At 25.8% G+C, this 16,016-nt stretch overlaps 1 protein-coding gene across 1 annotated transcript; it reads left to right on the top strand.

Moving 5' to 3' along the window:
• Window positions 1-466: 466 nt before the first annotated feature.
• Window positions 467-12,330, top strand: LOC117169614 (thioredoxin-related transmembrane protein 1). The gene is made up of 5 exons (XM_033356066.1): window positions 467-678; window positions 5,408-5,569; window positions 8,501-8,675; window positions 10,459-10,560; window positions 10,661-12,330. The coding sequence occupies exons 1-5, from the start codon at window positions 539-541 to the stop codon at window positions 10,913-10,915; spliced, it is 834 nt and encodes a 277-aa protein (XP_033211957.1). The 5' UTR covers window positions 467-538; the 3' UTR covers window positions 10,916-12,330.
• Window positions 12,331-16,016: the final 3,686 nt, after the last annotated feature.

Raw genomic sequence — 16,016 nt, 5'->3', positions numbered from 1 at the left:
TAATTTTATGTGTGATGAACATTCTCAATGACAATTTTCTATAAAAATAAAGAAATAAAATAAATTTCTAGTCCATGTCAAATTTAAAAATAATTAAACATTTATCAATAACAAATTAACCCGCGGGTTTAAGACGTCCCTGTAAATTCCAAAAACTATTTCTTTAACCGCGAGAGGTGCTACTTTCGCGAAAAGTATTTGGCGGGATTTCAAAATTAATAATACAAAATTGATTCTAAACCTTAAAGTAATAACTATTTTTTATTTTAATCGTTTCATATTTTACAAAAATATATTATGATTTAATTGATTAGTCTTTATTTTGTGAAATACTCTGCATTAACTAGAATTTTGACATTAGTTTTAGGGATTTAGTTTTTTGAAGTTTCGACCAACATGGCGTCGCGACGTGGCGCCTCCTTTTCCACGTATAATTAAAATATGGCAACCTCGCTTGTTTAGTTAGCGACCGGTCAAGTACACGAAAATTGACGGCACCGGCAATTATTGGTTAAATAAAATTTCTCTTGGTGCAAAAATGTTTTCTTATATCGCTTATTTCTGTTTATTTTTGACGGTTGCAAATGCAGACCTTGTGCGATCGAAAGGTTCATGGGTGGAGGCACTCAACGAGGATAATTGGGATCGGATGTTAACGGGAGAATGGATGGTGGAATTGTAAGTTGATAAAATCACAATAATTAAACTCTGCTTTGAAATTCTGTAGTCCCGTGCCTCATAATCATTCTTCTTCTCACGTAAATATAAAAGTTAATAAAAAATGTTCTCGAGTTGGAAGTTTAAAAAAAAATTCAGTCAGAAGCGCCTTGTTTTGTGCTTTCTGAGTAATTTTCATGTGTTATCATTTATTAATAGAATTCTACCTCGTGTTCAACAAATTTTTACTTGATTATCCAGTTCGGGCAAAAAATTTTTGAGCCTGTAACTGACATTTGCAATCAATTTTTTTAAAAGCTAAAGTTTAGAAATCCTTTCTTGTAATTGACGTCGGTAAGAAACGAAAAATGTTAGAAAAAATGTAGTTTTAAAGAAAGAAAGACACTTGGTATAAAATACATATATATATCTTACTTAAGTTTTAAGAATTTTCACTAGATATCTCGTCTCAATTTTTTTTAAGTTGATAAAATTGAGGAAAATGGACACATTGGTAAAATTAGCGAATTTTAACGAAGAAATCTGTGGGACAGTGTAGACCAAAATAATTAATGTTTCAACAAAATAGTTGAACTTTAATCACATTGTTGAATTTTCAACCACATGGTTGAATTTTCAAACAAAAAATATTAAACTTCGACCAATAACAGTTGTATTTTCCACAAAATGTTCGAATTTTCAAACAAAAAATATTACACTTCAACCTAAAAAAGTTGAATTGTCAACCAAATAAAATGGTTCAATTTTTAAGCAAATAGTTTAATATTCAACTAAAAATATGACCCTCTCCCCAAGTAATAGTTGATGTTACAACCAAAAATATGAAATTTCTACCAAAGAAGATGAATTTTTAAACCAGAAATACGAATTTTGAAACCAGAAGTTTAATCTTCTACCAACAAACTCAAATTTTAAACCAAATACATGAATTTTCAAAACAAATAGTTCAATTTTCAACTAAAATAGATCAATTTTTAACCTAAAAGGATCAAGTCAAATTAATTGATTAATAGTAAAATACAAGTGGATATTGAAACTAAAAAATATGAAATTTTCATCAAAAGTGATGACTTTAAATACCAAAAATACGAATTTTGAAACCAGGAGATTAATCTTCTACCAACAAACTCAAATTTTAAACAAAATACATGAATTCTCAAAACAAATAGTTAAATTTCCAACTAAAATAGATCAATTTTCATCCAAAAAGGATAAAGTTAAATTAATTGATTAATAGTAAAAAAAAAAGTAATAGTGGATATTAGAACCAAAGAATACAAAATTTTTAACAAAAGAGATCAATTTTAAACCCAAAAATGCTAATTTTCAACCAAGAAGATTAATTTTCTACAAAAACACACAGTTTCAATAAAATACATGACTTTTTAAAACAAATATTTGAAATTTTAATTAAATGGTCCGATTTTCAATTAAAAAGTCAAATTTTCTACGAAAGGGATCAATTTTCAATTAAAATGATTAATTTTCCCAACAAAAAGAAAATGCTTCAATCAATAAAGATTTTTCAGTCAAGAAAGAAAAAACGTCCATCCAAATGTTGAACTTTCAATCGAAAATACGAATTTTCTATAAAGTAGTTGAATTCTTAAGAAAATAATTAATTTTTCAACAAAATAGTTGAATTTTAACTAAATTATTGAATTTGTAACCACGTGGTCGAAGTTTAAAACAAAAAATATGATACTTCAACCAATAACAGTTGCATTTTCTACCAAATGATTGAAGTTTCAACCCGAAACGTTGAATTTTCAGAAAAAGATAAATTCTGAAGGAAAAGGGCCATAGTTGATATTTTAACAATAGAAAATAAAAAGATTAAACTTCAACCAAAAACAGTTGCATTTCTTCTTTATTCATTAGGTTCCTCCTAAGGTATTACATGACCTCAATTTTTTACAATAGTTCCGATTAGATATTTTATAACATCTTATCCTTACTGTTGACAGTTATTTATACCTATTTACAAAAAAATCTTATGTTTAGATGCTTATCTCTATTTTTTAAGATAGCGTAATTTGGGACGTCTTAGCGAGCGATGAAAGCGAGAGGCTGACCGAGAAAGCAACCGCATCTTAATTGTCAACATAGAAAGTTGATATTTCAGTCAAAAATATAAAATTTCTTACAAAAATGACCAATTGCAAAACCAAAAATGTAAATTTGCAACCAAAAATATTAATTGTTTACCAAAAGGCAAATTTTCAATAACCCAAAAATATCAAAAACGGTGAAGTTATTCTGAGTAAAAAAAATAATAATTTTAAACAAAAAAGTCAAATATTAAAAACAAATTTAACAGAGTAGTTCAATTTTTACTCAATAGTTGAATTTTCAATTAAAATACTGAATCTTCAACAACAACAAAAAATACTTGTTAATAAATCGGTTCAACCGTCAACCAAATAGTTTAATTTGCAAACAAAAATATGAATTCTCAACATATAAGGAAGTACTAAATATTTAAGCCGGAGAATATTTTTATTTAAAATAAGAAGCCGTTAAATTTAACCAGAAAAGAAGAGTTTTCAACAACATATTTGAATCCCAGCCAAAGAAAATTAAGTTTCAACCAAATGATGTATTTAGATCCAAAAAAGATTAAACTACTTAAACATATGAATTTTTGAACAAAAAATATGAATTTACAATATAGAAAGATTTCAGTTAAATGTTAAATTCCAGAAAATAGTCTTCCGGAAAATTCCGTAAAAACATTCCATTTTTTTCAAAATTGCCTAATTTTTCTATGGTCAATTTTTATTTTTCCCTGCACAGTAATTTATCTTGAAACATTTTTAATATAGAATATTTCATAAACGGAAGAAAACAATCTTATATAATATATATTTTTTTAATCCCTCACTTTTCCCTGACTGTACTTTTTCAATTGTTTTAGAAAAAAATCTAAATTTAAATTTGATCGTCGCATCGATGGCTTATTTTGTTCCTTAAAATCTTATTTGGAATTCTATTTGGATTAATTTTATTGAAACCTTTGCTTTAATAATAAAGAACAAATTAAGCTATCAATCATTAGGATTAAATCAAAATTAATTGCCTTGTATTTATTTTTTTTTAGTTTCTTCCTCCTATCGATTCATTGAAAGTTTGAAAATTCTGTTAAAAAGTGATCCTTTTTAGAGGAAGATTCAACTGCTATGTTGAAAATTCAATTATTTTTGTATAAAATTAACTTTTTGTTGAAAATTCATTTTTTGGTACTGAAAATTCGACTGAAATCTTTCTTGGTTGAAAATTCGTCTTTTTGGTTGAATTTAACTGTTTTTATGTAAATGAAAGATATTTTCTGGTTGAAATATTGACTATTCCATTATTCGTTGAACATTAATGTTTTTTAATTGAAAATTGTACTGCATGATCGAAGGTGAAACCACTTTGGTAAAAATTTATTTTTTGGTTGTAGGTTCATTTCTTTAGTTAAAAATTGAAAAATTTTGTTAAAAATTATTTTTTTCTTAAATTAATTTTTTTTAAATTAATTTTTCAATCTAAAATTTAACTTTTCTATTTTTCGTTGAAAATTTATCTTTTTTAGCTGAAAATTCATTGTTTTTTTTTTGTGTAGAAAACTAATCTTTTTGGTATATTCCTCTTTTTTTTTTGTATAAAATGCAACAGTTTGGTTGAAAAGTAATCTTTTTTTTGGTTCAGGATTCAATTATTTTGTTCTAAATTCGTCTTTTCAGTTGAATTCAACTGTTTGATTGATAGTTTAACCATTTTGTTGAAAAGGGGTGTTTCAGAAATTAAAATTCGGCTACTTGGGTCAAAGTTAAACTGCTTTATTACAGTTTTTTTCTTATAAATTTATCTCTTTGGCTTAAAATTTTCTCTTTTTTTCGTTTTAAAATTGCATCTGTTTGGTTGAAAAATAACTTTTTTGTTGAAAATTTATATTTTCGGATTGAAAATTCAACTGTTTTATAGAAATTTTGTTGTTTGGCTTGATAGTTCAGCAATTTGAATGGACTTTTTTTCTTTCTTGACTGAAGATTCTTGCTTTGTTAAAGCTTTTACTTTTTGTTTTGAAAATTCCTCATTTCAGTTGAAAATTCATCTCTGGTTAAAATTGGACTTTTTTTAAATGAAAATTAATTATTTTTTTCACTGAAAATTTTTAGTTAAAAATTCAACTATTCGTTTGAAAATTTATATATTTGGTTAAAAATTTGCGATTTTCGGGGGCAAAAAATTAATCGTTTTGGTTGAAAATTCGTATTTTTGGTTTTAAAATTATCACTTTGATTAAAAATTAAATTATTTTGTTGAAAATTGAACTATTTTGTCAAATCATTTTTTTTTCGATTTCAACGACTATTTTGATGAAAGTTCACTCTCTTAGATTGAAAATTGATCTTTTATGGTGAAAAAGTCATCTTCTTGTTTGAATTAAGCAGATAAATTTAATATTGTTTCATTCCGTTATTAATATTGAATTTTTCTATGTTAAAAAAGTTAAAAGATTTACATTTAGGTCTTTAAATATTAATGGTCAGGGAAAATGAAAAATTGGTTAGCGAAAATTTAGGGAATTTAGAAAATTAATTTTTCACCACCCTATTACCGTTTAATAAACAATTACAGATTCAACGATTTTTTTCTGAATACTGGACAGATTTTTTATAAGATATTCTACAGATTATTGAATATTGGGGTGAGACAATTATCAAACATTTTTAATTCGCAGCTATGCACCCTGGTGTCCTGCATGCAAGTCCCTTGAACCGATTTGGGAAAATCTGGCTTTTCGAAAAAAAGATCTTAACATTGATGTAGGAAAAGTGGATGTCACAAACGCCCCAGGACTCAGCGGTCGGTTTATGGTTACTGCTTTGCCCACTATTTATCAGTAAGTTAAAACAAATCAACGTTTTAAAATATTCTTTAATAGTGTTGGGTAAGTTACTTTTTTTGTTGAATAACTCGTTACGGTTACGATATTCCGAAAAGGTTACTCGTAACAGTTACGTCATTTTTTAAAAAGTAAATTATTATAATTATGTAAAATTATTATAAATTTATTAGAATTTTGTAAAATTATTGTACAATTTTGTACCCTTTTAATTTGTAAGCGTACAATTTGTTCAGAATTGTTCAATTCTAAGCACATTCAATTGTGTTACAATTTTGAATATTCATATATAAAATTAATATAATTTGGATTTATTCTTTTTGTAATGCTTCAAGCTGATTATCTAGGGTTTAAATTGGAAATTATTCCATTTTAAACGTTTAAAACTCCCAATTCACTAATTAATACTTTAGAGTTTGAAAATAAATGTTAAATTGTGCCGCAATTTCTAATAATATATGAAATTACTTCAAAATAAAATATTCAAAATTGTACGATTTACAATTGAAGCTGTTTGGAATGGGTTACTTTTAAATTGAAAATTGTATATTTAAAAAGCAAGAGGTAGTAATTAAATTCCTATTGAAAGCGAAACAGAATGCTGAACAATTTAAAATTGCAATTGACCTATAATTTTTAGTATTTGAATTTGAAATTATTTGTTCAGAAAAGTTTTCTGTTAGGAATTTTTCAAAAATGTAAGCTTTCAATTTGTAATAAAATATTTGTATAATTTTTTCAATTTCAAAAGCTACTATTTTGAAAATTGTATAATCATTAAGGCTTGCATTTAAAATTACTGTACAATTGTGAACCACTAGAATGAGATACAATGTTAAATATTTCAATTTATTGTGAAATTATTCAATTCCAAGCTCTTTCAGGTGTAGATTATAATTCAGAGTACCTTGAATCTATAATTGTTCGACTTGGAATTCTTGGAGTTTAAAATTGGCTATATTTAACATTCTTTAATAGCACAATAGACGTTGAATATTTTAGGTTTTGATTTATGTTTTGATTTATTTGTAATGCTTTGTTGTTAAACTATTTAATTTTGAGGGCTTCTCATTTTAAATTTGAATAAAAATAAAAAATTTCAATTTAATGACTTCCACTTTGAAATTGTACAATCAGCGTATGTAGCGACCTTGAAAACGTTGAATCCTCTTAGAATTTTTTCTGAGCCTTAAAAATCTTGAAATCTCCTCAAATTTTTCACGAAAACCTTGAATTAATTTGTTTTTTCTTTTAAAACAGTTTTTTTTTATTGAAGTTCAAAAACTTATTTATATCTTTCAGTTTGTTATGGAAGAAACATCTCGTTCAGATGAAATCTTGCTACTGCAAAGTTTTTGATTTTTTCAGATATTTTTCTTGTATGCTATATTATTTTATAGATTGCAATAAACAGACATTAATATTGTGCATAATTCTATACTTTTTAAATTTCGTTTCCGCTGATATAGAATGTTAAACTATGCATTTTTTTGTGATGTTCAACTTATAAATTATAAAAATCATTAGTTGAAAATTTCGATGTTGATTCAGTTTCAGAATTAGAATGAGCCATGGCATAAAGGTTTCAAAATATTTCAAGTTTGTATGGATTTCAATTATTTAAAAAAGGCGCGTAAACCACATTTCAAAGATTCGAAAAAGAGTGCAGTACACCAGATTTCAAAGATTTAAAAACATTTCGAAAATTTGAAATGATTTCAAAAGGTTTTAAAACCTTTTAGAACTTTTGAAAAATCGTCACTAAGATTTAAAATAATACATTGATTTCAACGAATGAAAAGGATTCACAAACAGAGATTTAAGAAAAATTTCAAAAGATTTGACAAAGATTTTAAAGATTTCACAACCATTTTCCAAAAAATTTGCATATTTCCAATGATTTTAAAACTTTGATAACATTTTTAAGATTTTAAAAAGGATATAGTAAACCAGGTGTTTAAAGTTTAAAAGGACTGTACATCGATTAAAAATATTTTAATGATTTAAAATGATTAAAAAAGATTTCAGAAAGATTACATAAATATTTCAAAGATTTCATAAAAATTTCGTAAAGATTTAAAAAGAATACAACAATTTTAAGGATTTCAACAAGGGTGCAAGTACACCATATTTCAAAGATTTAAAAATATTTCAAAGATTTGAAACGATTTCAAAATAATTTAATGATTTCAATTAATGAAAAAAGATTTCACAAAGATTCGATTTCGAGCATTTCATGAAGATTGCAAGGATTTAAAAGATTTGAAAAAGGCGTGTACACCAGATTCAAAAGATTTCGAACATTTCCAAACATTTAAAATTTTTCAAAATATTTCAAAGGTTTTTAAGATTTAAAAAGTGATATATTAAACCAGATTTCTAAGATTTAAAAATATTTGTATGATTTCAAATTATTTCAGAAATATTTCACAATTATTTCAAAGATTACAAAAAAATGCATGAGGATTTTAAAAGAATACAAGAATTCTAAAGATTTCAACAAGATTTCAAATATTTTAAAACATTTTGAAGATTTTAAACAATTTCAAAATGTTTTCAACGATTTTAAAAGATTTCCTCAGATTTCACTAATATTTTTAAAAATTCAATGATTTCAACGAATAAAAAAGATTTCACAAACAAATATTTAAGAAAAACTCTTAAAAGCCGCCTCGCGCTTAAAAATGAGATGGGTAATACCAATAACGAAAAGTAACGAAAAAGTGACTATCTTAAACTAACAAATGACTGAAACAATATTGATCAAGTTACATTACAAGTTACTTGCTTAAAAAATCAATTTAGTTCCTAAAAATTTGCAAAGAATATAACTTTTCTTTGCAGGTAACTGGTTACTACCCAACACTGATTCCTATTATTTAAAACGCCAATTTCTTTACATTTACTATGATGTATTTTTGTTAACAGCGTTAAAGACGGTATCTTTCGCCAGTACAAAAGTCCGAGAGACAAGGACTCACTGATCGAATTCATATCCGAAAAAACATGGAAGAAAATCGAACCAATTCCCAGTTGGAAAAGCCCAACTTCGATCCAGATGTCTATCATCAGTCAATTCTTCCGAATGTCTCAAGTTTTAAGAGTAATTATTAATTATTTTTTTGTTAATCAAAATCTGCGTGCCGGGAATTTTTCTAAACCGGAAAATGTCCGTGATTGGTTTTTATCAGGAATTTTACCAATTTTTAGTAGAAAAATCTATCCAATCACTTAAAATATCACAAATTTCATATCACATGATGTAATACAAATATTTGAATTTAAAGTTTTTTATTTTTGGTCTTCATTTTTAACTAAAATTTGTTTTAAATTTTAAGATTTTTTTTAAGTTCAACACTTGACAGATTTTAACTTTAAGAATTAAACTGTTTTAATTCGAATGCCTTCGTATTTAAATGTAAAAGTTCGATTGAAGTTTTATCAATTTTTAAAAATTTTAAAGTAACTTAAAATTAATAAATTTATAATTAAACGCTTGTATTCAATTTCCAATCATAGTCAAATATTTTTCCAATGTAAAATTGCCATTCTTAGCACATTTTATTTAAAAAAATTTTAACTAATAGAAAAGCAGCCTTTTACTGTTTGGAATTATTTTACTTTTCATTTAAAATGAGCATTAATAATTTAAATATTCAAAACCAAACAATTCGAAACTGAATTACTTGTGATAGAAATTCTTAAACTGTTTAAATTTTAGTGCGCTAAATTCGAAATTGGAACATTAGAATTTTAATTTTTCTATTAAGATTTTTGAAAAATTTTAAGTGGAAGTGTTTAATTCTGATTTATAAATAAAAATTGTACAATGATTCCCTTAGAAAAAAATCGAGTAACTTGAAAACATATTTAGATGTTTCGAAAAAAGTAAAAAAACCATTTAAAACTTGGAAAGATTTCAAACATTTTTAAATAAAACTTAGATTTTTGAAGATTTCCAACCAAAAATTTAGAAGCTTCTTAAGAATTTTGAAAGGTTTCAAAGAAAGAAAAAACATTTTCTTATGATTCTTTCCAAAATTTTAAATGTCTTTATTTTCAAAAATTTTAAGGCAATTTTATTAATTTTTTAGAGTTTGAAAAAAACTTCGGAAAAATTCGAATAATTTTAAGATATTTGAAAACAATTTCAAAAATAACTAAAAATATGTAAACAATAAAAATTTTTTTATCAAAATGTAGATTTTTTAAAATTTATAAAGAAAGCTTTTTAAGGATTATGACAGGTTTCAAGATAATAACAATATTTGCTTATGATTCATTTTTAATGTTTTTTTAAAACTAATTTTAAGAGAATATTTAAAAAGTTTTCAAAACATTTTAAAAGCCGAGATCAAAAGATTGTCAAAATTATTAGAAAAGAACCTGGAAGACTCTAAAGCAATTTTAAAAATGTTATAAGATACAAAAGATCGTAGAAAAAATTGAAATCATTTTAAATTATATTTGAAAATTTTTTTCTAAATAATTATAAATTTTAATGTGTTTCCAACAGTATATAACAAAATGTACATTTTTTAAGATTTTAAAATAAAAATTTTAAGTTTTTTTAAAGGATTTTTAAAGGTTTCAAGAGAATAATACAATTTTCTATGTCTCGATTTTTGTATACCTATAAATTATTGAGAGTTTAAATAAAAAGATTTTTGGTTTCTAATATTTAAAGTTCAACAATTAAAAGATTTCTTTTAAAATTTCAGTTTGCAGTTCAATTGTGATTACTTCAAATAAAAAATTTCGAACTTTAAGATTTCGATTTTCTAAATTTCAATGACTGCGAACATTTTTTGCAAACCCGGAAAAGACCTTGCATTTTATTCCTCGATTAAAACGGCCACCCTGATTAATGATTGATAATTTTACAGGGAATTCACAACAGATTGATGGAAGATTTTGGAATGCCGACCTGGGGCAGTTATCTGATTTTTGCCATCGCTACCATTGTCTTGGGCGCTGTTATTGGACTTGTAAGTTTTTATTTTCAAATCAAATAAAAAATAGTGATGTAAAAGTAAACTTTTGTTAATTGTTTTGGTCTTTAAAAATAATTGGGATCAATTATTTCAGATTATCGTCTGTCTGATTGACTTTATCTACCCACCGAAAGACGTTAACTCTCAAGGCAAAAGAAAGTTAAAGGACGGATCTGGTGATTCTTCACAGGAGAAAAATTCCGGCGACGAAGAACTTGTGGAAAATGTTAAGGACGATCTGGTCGATGAGGAAGGAAGCGAGTCGGAAAAATCCGAAGGAGATAAAGACTCAAAGGCGACCCCGAGCAGTCCCAACGTTCGCAAACGCAAACCGCGTAAAGCCGACTAAATCTCTTAGGTTCTTAAATTCAAGTTGCTCCATTCAAATCTGAAAAAGACGATTTCACTTCTTTAAAATATGTATTCGCAGGCGCAGCGATAGCAAATCTAATACTCGCAATTTTCCAAGAAAACTTGTATACGTGTGACAGTCGCTGCACAAAACTTGTTCGATTCCGTGTCCAAACGAAAAGACTGGATAGCTTTTAAATTTTTGTTTATAGTCTAGGTTTTTGTTCTAGATCCCAACTTGTATAAAATCCAGAATGCCGAGTCTTGAAAAATAGAAGAATAATCAAACTCAGATCTTTTTAAAAGCTCTTGTCTATTCTGTTTTGTAATCTCGACTCTCAAGTTCATAAAGATTAAGTTCTTAGCTAGCTCTCGAGGACATTTTTTTAAATAGAAAAGTAGTGCCTTAGGATTGATTAATTTTTTTGGAATATTTTGCAGTCGAGAATACGAGATATTACGCGGTAATTGAGGGCCCGAATAAAAAAACCGGTTGTTTTTTTTTGGTCCGGGCCCTCAATTTAGAAGGAATAAATTGATTTTGAAGTCGCAGCAACAGAATTGCGATCGGTGCAGAATTAACGAAGGCACACTAAACTGATGAATGATGGTAATAATTTCCATTTTACTAAGATAATACAAACGAGTGTTTATGTAAATAATTGTTTTTTTACACTCGAGCAATAACCATTATTAAATTAATTATGCAGCTTAAAATAATGTCAATTTATTAAAACGTGAATTAACAAACAGTATTGAATTTAATTTAAAGGTTTGCTTTCGTTAATTCGTGAAATTTCTTGCATTTAATTCTATGGAGTACTTAGCTTAAAAGTTCAACTCTTCGTTCCTAATTTTATAAACAGGGTGTCTACCTTAACGAGGAAAACAGAAAAAAGGCCGGGAATTTTGTTCGCTCTGAAAACCCCGGGAATTTGATTCAGTGACCGGGATTTTTCATTAATCTTGTTCAATCGCGAAACGAATCATGAAACAAATTTTTGCAATTTTTGTACATTTTGATATCCTATAGCATTTTTATGAAATTGTAAATATTTACGATTTTAAATCAAAGAGAGAAAGCTTGACGGTTTAGAATAAAAATATATAAATTGGAATTATGTTTGGGAAACGGGGGATTTTGACTTTGAAAACGGAATTTTCACCGAAAAAATTTTGATTTATACATGGATTTAAAAAAGAATTATAATTCTGATTAGGAACAGTGAATTTACCAGACAAATTATAATTTCAAATCTAAAAGAACATTTTTCGAAGCAATTATATGTCATTCTGAATTGGATTTAGGAATTTTCAAAAAAAAAAGAATATTTTGGCTTGGAAGAGGAAATTTTCGGGAGAATTATAATCCTGACTTGTAACAGTGAATTTCTCAAAAGAATAACAATTTTCTCTGGGAAAAAGAATTATTATTATGGTTTGGAACAGGAAGTTTTCCAAATGAATTAAAATTCTGATTTAGGGCATGGAAACAGGGTCACTGTCTTTTCCTGTTCCCTGCTTTCCTTTTTTTTAAATCCCGTTTTTCTCTATTCTCTTTAAATATATTACATTTGTGAATACAATTTTTCTTGTTTCGGTATTTTTTAAAAGAGCAAATATTTCTGGCTTAAAAAACGAGTTTAAACATATGGAAATTGTTTTTTCAACAAACTTGATGGTTTGTCGGACTTTTTTATATCGCCATGATTGGATTTCCAACAATCGAGTTAGAATTGTTTTTAAATATATTTTTTAATTTGTATTAATATTAATTTGCAATATTTTTTTGGCCAATGAAGACCCGTTTTAAAAAAATCTACTTTCATTTAAATTTTCTTTTATGGATTAAATTGTTTATTTATTATATTTATTTTACTTTTATTTCAAAGAAATTAATTCTTAAGTGTTAAGAATTCAATTATCAATTTTTAACAATTGAAAATTTAGAATTTAATTGTTGAACATTGAATGGAAATTAAATTATCATCTGTTGACACTTCAAGAAAACTGATAATTAAATTTTAACATTGTTAAAAGCTAAAATAAATTGGATAAAATGGAATTTTTAACTGTTCAATATCGAAGAAAATTGAAAATTCAACTACTGAAAATAAAAGAAAATCGATAATTTAATTTTTAACAGTAGAAAATTAAAAATTTATTTGTTGAAAATTTAAAAAAAAAGTAAAAATTGCATTTTCACTGTTGAATATAGAAGAAATTTGAATTTTCAATTGTTGAAAATTGAAGACAATTGAATTTTCAACTGTCGAAAATTGAAGAAAAATCACAATTAAATTTTGAACATATGAAAATTTACAAAAAAATGTTTAATTGACTTTTCAATATTAGAAAAGTCAACTGTTGAAAATTTCAGAACATTTAGAATTGAATTTTTAACAGTTGGAAATTGTATTGTTGAATATTAAAAAAAATTTATCCTTCAACTGTGGAATACTGGAGAAAATTTAAAATAAAAGAAAAGAAAATATTGTTTTTCGACAGTTGAATTTTCTTCAATTTTCAACTTCCATGTAACGTCAGAATTTAATAAATAAACATATCAATGCATAAATTCATTTTTTAAAAATTAAACAAAAATAACAATTGAATTTTCAACTGTTGGAAATTAAAGAAAATTCATAATTAAATTTTGAACATATGAAAACTAAAAAAAGGTTGAATTGATCTTTCAATAATAGTATAAAACTCAACAGTTGAAAATTGAAAAAATTGATTTTCCAACTGTAAACAATTGGAGAAAACGGAACATTGTGTTTTCTATAGTTGAATTCTCTTCAATTTTCAGCTGTTCAATATAACCTGAGAATTTAATAAACATTTCAATCCATAAAACAAAAATGTTGAAAAAAGTAGATTTTTTCGAAGACGAGTCGCTTCTGGCAAATAGTCAAATTCTAATATTCTGCTAATTGACTCAGTCGGGAGTTTATGAGATTTAAACCAAAATTTCAACTCTGATAAAAGTTCCTTGTAACTATATCCAATTAGTGAAAAATTAATCAGCGATTGGCAGAAGTGATTAAAAAATCATTTAACACTATTTAAAAATACAAAATCACATTTAATCTTTCCTCCTCTTATCTCTTATATTCGTGAAAAATTACCCTATTTCCCCCTTTTTTGAGCTTCTTTTGAGCTATGTTCCCTGTGGAAATTCCAAAAAGAAGTATAATGACAAAACCGGAAATTTAAAATTATCCTTCGGGTAGACACTCTGATCCAGCGTGTGTGTTAAAATATAATTATGTCTTCCGGATGCTATCGCACATTTCGAATTGAGGCTCGAATGTCTCGAGGATTTGCGATTGACTCAGTGAAGAGATTTTCTGCGGATCAAATTCTTGTCTCAGGGATTGAATGTATAAACTTAAGGTAATTTTTAAGTAATTACAGTGTAAGTTGATCATTATTTGTCCGATTTTGTATTGTAATTCATAAACATCGCGGAGAAAGTTAAGGAAGCAACTAAGTCGGGAGTTCTTCGTTATCGAGTCCTTCTGTCTCTTACTGAGCCAATCGCTTATTTGTTGTTTTCTATTTATCACGGTCTTTCACTGGCATTCCCATTTTTTAAGAAAATATTCTTATTTATTTAGCAAGCTAATACTATTAATTTGCAAAATGTATTATAACATTTTATGCAGGGTGATAATAAACCATGAAATTCAAACTTCCTAATAATTAATGGATTGTTCTTTATTTTACCTTTTTATTTTTTAAAAGACTTTCCTATATAAAAAAGTGATGTTATTAAATATCTTGAAAAAATCAGACACGTTGTCGAAACTCTGATTGGTTCTAAAACTTTGTGAATATGACTTTTAGTGCCTGCTTTCAGTTTGTTTACTTGTTTTTTAAAATTAGGAATTTCAGCATCATCAATTTTTAAAATTAAAACTTTCAAATAAGTAATTTTATTTCGTCATAAAATTCACTTCTGAATGTTTCTAAATATTATTGATGAAAGAGAATATTTTAATTGTAAATGACTTTTTAATATTAGGAAATAATTATGTTCTTAAAATTTTGCTGCTCCACTATAATCAATAAACTTTTTCACACTTTCAAGATATGATAAAAATTGATTTATGGACAAAAACCTAGAACAATAGAATTTCTGTTTTTTTTTAATGATTTAGATTTTATTTTAAGTTTTAAAGATTTCAAAATATTTCAAAAAAGTATGGAATAATTTAAATATTCCGAAGAGAATATTTTTTGACAAAATGTAGATTTTGGATGACTTCGAACAATACGCAAGCTTTTAAATAATTTTCTAAGGTTTCAAGAGAATAATAACATTTTTTGAAGATTTAAGGGAAAATTTCAAATTATTTTTTAATTTGAAAAGTGAGCTGTAAAACAAAACCTGAAAAATATTTCAGAAAGTTTCCTAAAATTTCGGAAAAGTATGTAGAAGGTTTTAAAGACAATTTTGTACCATTACAAAATTTTAGCAGTAATTCGTGTGAGTTGAAGAGGTATTTAAAAATTTTGAAGCGATTAAACAATAATTTAAAACTTGTACAGATAAAAAAATTTATGTAGATTTTTGAAGCTTTTCAAGAATTTGTTTTCAGGAGAATAACAAATTTCTTTAAATTTCTGGGAAAATTTCAAATAATATACTAAAACTTCGGAAAAGAATCTTTAAAGATTTTTCAAATAAAAGATTTCAAATAATTTCTAGAAATGTCGAAAAAACAGGAAGATTTTAGGTAAATTAAAAAAATGTCAGTATTTAAATTTTTTAAAGAAAAACAGCATTATTTTAAAAGATATTTCAAAGTTTTCGAAGTCACAAAAAGATTCAAAAATAATTTAAATATTCAGAAGATTCCAAATAATTTAAAACAAAATTTAATTTTGAACGAATATATAGTTTAAAAATTTTTAAAACATTTCAAAATATTTCGAAAATTGTCAAAAAAGGATCGGGGCGATTTTAACGGTATAAATGTCTTTTTTTGCTTAAAAATGCAACTGCTTAGTGTAAAATTAATCTGTTTTGTTTAATGATTCGACTATTTTGTTGAAAATTTGCCTTTTTTTGATGAATCCAATTTTTTTTA

This window comes from Belonocnema kinseyi, chromosome 3 (assembly GCF_010883055.1).
Source record: "Belonocnema kinseyi isolate 2016_QV_RU_SX_M_011 chromosome 3, B_treatae_v1, whole genome shotgun sequence".
Classification (NCBI taxonomy): domain Eukaryota; kingdom Metazoa; phylum Arthropoda; class Insecta; order Hymenoptera; family Cynipidae; genus Belonocnema; species Belonocnema kinseyi.
Note: the sequence above shows the minus strand (reverse complement) of the source record. Positions and strands in the feature narration are given on the sequence as shown.